The sequence below is a fragment of the Helianthus annuus genome, chromosome 10 (genome assembly GCF_002127325.2).
Source record: "Helianthus annuus cultivar XRQ/B chromosome 10, HanXRQr2.0-SUNRISE, whole genome shotgun sequence".
Taxonomy (NCBI): domain Eukaryota; kingdom Viridiplantae; phylum Streptophyta; class Magnoliopsida; order Asterales; family Asteraceae; genus Helianthus; species Helianthus annuus.
The window spans coordinates 172,293,426-172,297,850 of record NC_035442.2 but is presented as its reverse complement, the minus strand read 5'-3'; the positions used below and the strand labels follow the sequence as shown (position 1 = coordinate 172,297,850).

The following is a 4,425-nucleotide window of genomic DNA, read 5'->3' as shown; positions in this document are numbered from 1 at the left end:
TTATTACAAGCCACGGGGACTAACTATGTAATTAACTCTCTTTTTTATTTGTTTAACTTTATAAAAACAATTCAAAAATTAAATAAAAATACTACATAAAAGAAGTAAATTAAATCGATTACATAACACAAAATATAAATTACATAACCTAAAAATAAAATTATGAATCCTAAAAACATAAAATTACGAATCCTAAATAAATAAAATTACGAAACCTAAAATTATAAAACATTAAAGCGAAATAACCTACGAGGTCCATTTTTTCTTAACTTCCTCTTTCATCCTACGGTAAACCTCGCGTTCATCCTCCGGAACCGAGTCGAGATCCAACCTCATAATCCAAATATCCTACGCCCGAGCATGGTCGGCCGACAAGTTCTTCTTATAAACATATTTTTCCGTCGTGAGCTCTTTGAATGAACGGAATTTGGATATCAACTCGTCCATTTTCGAACCGGCCCCGGAAGACGTTTGGTTCGAGCAGCCCGCTTTTCTCTTTCCGGCCGCGTCTTTTTTGCTTTGTCCCTTCCAGGGGGACGTTCCGACTCGTGAACGGCAAACTCATCCCCGGCAAATTCCGGCTCGTCGTTTATGTCTATGTCTATGTGACAACGAGCGGTGGAGCCTCCCGCACTATAACTTCCGGACTCGGAAGTTTTACTCCGTTTGGCGGTTGCAACCTCGTTTGGAATAGGCTTCCATTTGTTTTCTTTCTTTAAAACTTTCCATGCTTGGATGTGTTGGTAAGGAGTTTTATTCTTCTCATCCCATTTAGCCAAAGCAAGGTTGAGAATGTCATCCTCGTTACTCCCACTAGGAGGATTAGTGTAATAAAGGTTATAAATACCGCTAAAGCGGTTGATGATCTTGCTCATTTTACGCCACTTGCCAAAGACGGAATCGACATCACGCATCGGGCCTTGCTCCATAATCGCGTTAAATTTATCCGTTATCGCCTTCCAAAAACCAACACCCGTTTGGTGGTTCCCTAAATTTTAAAAAAATTTGCCTTAGTAAAATAAAAATTATATCTTTTTAAAATTAAATTAAAAAAAAGTACGGTTCATACCGACAATCGAGTTAGTTGAGGACTTAACCCACGCCATTGCTAGCGCATCCTCCTCTACTTTTGTCCAAGGTCTCGCATTTGGTTTCGACTACGGTTTCAACCGCCTTCCCCTTGTTTTTTTTTTTTTTTTTTTTTTGAGCTTGAGATTTTGAGGTGGCGAATTGGGGACGACTTCTTCTTCGTCATCGTCAAGTCGAACCGGCGATGATGGCGGTTGGGATTCGAATTGCGCTTGAGATTCAAACGAGTTGCGTAGCATCATTTGTTGGAATGCTTGGAAATGTTGCATTTGTTGGAGTTGAGACATTTGTTTGAACGCGTTGGGTGATTGTTGGAAACACGAAAAGGTAAATTGCGGAGACACCCATGAAGGATCGATAGTCGGAGTGTAACCGGACGTCAAAAAAAAGTTAGCTTGATTCGGGTTCGGGTTGGGATTGTTCGGGTCGGGATTGTTTGGGTTGAAGGGATTCATGATTTTTTTTATAAAAGGATGGAGTTTTTTATAAAAATGGATGAGAGAAGAGAGAAGAGAGAAATGAGTAGATTTTGAATGAAGTAATTAAAAAAAATAGAAGAGGTGGGTATTTATTTAAAGTAAAAAAAACTTTTTTTTATAATATAGTCGTTGTCAACGGCTAATTTTCAAACAAGTGGGCCTGTCGTGATCGGCCGGAGGCAGACGGATAGGACAGGATGGGGCTATGGGGGGCGGTGTTGAGGTCCGGCGCCGCGCCTGGACGGGGCTGGGCCGACCCCCATACCCTCTAGTCTTATGGCAGAAACTTAAATAGCATCTTCATTTTGGCCCATTAATACACTCTTCCTAAGCATCTACCTAATTGTTATTATATAATTAAACTAAATAATTAAATGGGACCAGTCGACCATATTTAACATCAATTAAAAAATTAAGAAAATATAATGATCATTTTTAAGTGTTATTAACTGATATTTAGTGGAATAAAGTATTAACCCCAATCCCTTGGGTTGGTTGCCCAGTTTGTTTATGAGTCAAGCTCAAACCAAACTAGAGTCAAGTTAGATTCAAGCTAAATTTACGAGTCAATTTGACTCAGAAATCTTCTAACAAAATGAAATTTAAGAAAGAACTCGACTCGTTAATTGAAGCTCGCGCCTTGAAACAACCCATTTCACCACCACCTTTGTGGTCACCTTTTCTTGATATGCAAGTTCTCTAAGCACATTTTATATTAATTTAAATGTAAGACTGATAACTAATAAGTATTTTAACCTTTGCAATGGCATTAGTTTGATCACTAATTAGTGAAAATATCTTTTTTGAGAAACAGCTTGGATATCATACTAACAATCAAAACAAAGATAAAAGAAGATATGAGAGAGTAAATATTTATTTAGAATATTAGGAAATGACAACTTTAACCCTCGTTACATACGAAACAAAAATGGCTCATTTTCCCTTGGAACTACCATGAAGACCACCAAAATATCCTTTTGGGTTGCTTTCAAAACCAGCCCTTGATATATATGCTCCCCCACCACCAGGAGCCTTCATCGATCCACCACTGTTGCCACCGCTTCCACCACCTTTACAACTTGACCCGAGTCCTCCACTACCACCTTTGCCGCCCATTGCTCCGCCACCACCACCACCTTTGCCCGCACCGCCACCACCACTTTTGCCGCCACCCATGCTTAGTATGCTATTTTTTTATGAGCACTTGTAAACTTACTTGATAAGAAATTGGTATGAATAAGACTTGTCACATTACAAGGTATTTATACCGGGAATTTTACTACAGAAAGTAAAAGAAATCAATAGTTAAGAATTTAAGATCGAGCCTTTGAGATTCCATGAAACTATATACCAAAACGGCAAAACCCTTGAGTTTTCTAAATCATATTTATAATAACAAATTAATATTCTAAATGAAACCTTTAATTAATAATCTAAATCATATTTATTTTATTATACTAGGGATTTATTACTTTTGAATTGGGCCATATCTATAATTTTTAAAAGCCCAGTTACAAAACCTAAGAACCCCCTCGCTGCACTCACCGGAGAGAAAGTTGGTCACCTTACCTACCTTCTTGGCTTCTTCTCTTCTATTTTTCTAATCGAATAGTGATTTGGTGTAACATAAATATGTTATTGTTGTAGTTGCTATGGACACACTCCATCACTTTGATCATGAGCATCCGCTCTACCTTGTGCATCTTGTTGAATCAGTTCTGTTTAAACATAATGGAAAACATGAATAATACCTGTTACAGCAGACAGGCCAGCAGAGAATCCAGTCAGAGATGCAGCCATTGAGTTCGACATGATTGTCAGGATGATCTGGTTCCTCCTTAGGGTGTAAGTTATGATGGTGATGAAACCGAAGTAGGGTAATTTCGGTTAGGGGAGAGAGTCACGAATTCTTGATGTTAATGAGGGTTGTGATTGTGTAATGTGTGTAACCCTTTAACTCTCTAATAAGCCCCTTATTTATACACCCAAGAGGAAACCCAAATTAGTTAATAAGGGTAATATGGTCCATCAACAATTACCAACTAATTATTAATAGGTTAAGAAATATATTTTGATCTAATATAATATAAATGATTATATAGGCTACAAGATTAAATATTACATTTATATATTTAATCTCACATTCTCCCACTTAGCCAAGTAATCATTTATCATGAGTATTAGGTAAGCCTGGCCAGGAGTTAACACTCATTTTAGCTTTAAACCAAGAACTATAGCAGAGAAATACAGCCGTTGAATCATCATTCGACTCAGGACCCCCATTAGTCATACTATAGCCTCAATTTAAAACCTAATAGTCACGATCAAAATATGTATAAGCCCTTTAGCGTCTGATTTGTATTTATGTTTGTCTATATGTCATTACACCGGCAGAACATATGTTAGAGACATACAAAATCAAACTGAGGAAATTTTATTAATTAAAACATAAGCTAGTACAATATGCCATTAAACAAGGTCTTTAGTAAGTCCCATATTCGATACATGTTCTTCGAAAACTTTAGGTGGGAGACCTTTAGTCATCGGATCCGCTAGCATATCTTTAGTACTAATATACTCTATACAAAGATTATTTTCCTCAACACGTTCACGTACGAACAAGTACTTTGTATCGAGATATAAACCAGCTCCAGTCGAACTGTTACTGTTCGAGAAACTAACGGCAGCTGAGTTATCACAGTAAAGCTTCAATGGTCTAGAAATGGAATTAACAATTTTGAGTCCAGTGATCAGATTTCTAAGCAACATTCCATGACAGGTTGCGTTGTAAACAGCAATGTATTCTGCCATCATTGTGGAAGTTGTAGTTAACTGTTGTTTATGACTCTTCCATGAG

At 37.5% G+C, this 4,425-nt stretch overlaps 1 protein-coding gene across 1 annotated transcript; it reads right to left on the bottom strand.

Moving 5' to 3' along the window:
- Nucleotides 1-434: 434 nt before the first annotated feature.
- Nucleotides 435-2,744, bottom strand: LOC110883320 (glycine-rich RNA-binding protein 5, mitochondrial-like). Its single transcript, XM_022131109.1, has 2 exons — nucleotides 2,522-2,744; nucleotides 435-988 (listed from the first exon to the last, which is right to left on the bottom strand). The coding sequence occupies exons 1-2, from the start codon at nucleotides 2,742-2,744 to the stop codon at nucleotides 435-437; spliced, it is 777 nt and encodes a 258-aa protein (XP_021986801.1).
- Between the last annotated feature and the right edge of the window lie 1,681 nt (nucleotides 2,745-4,425).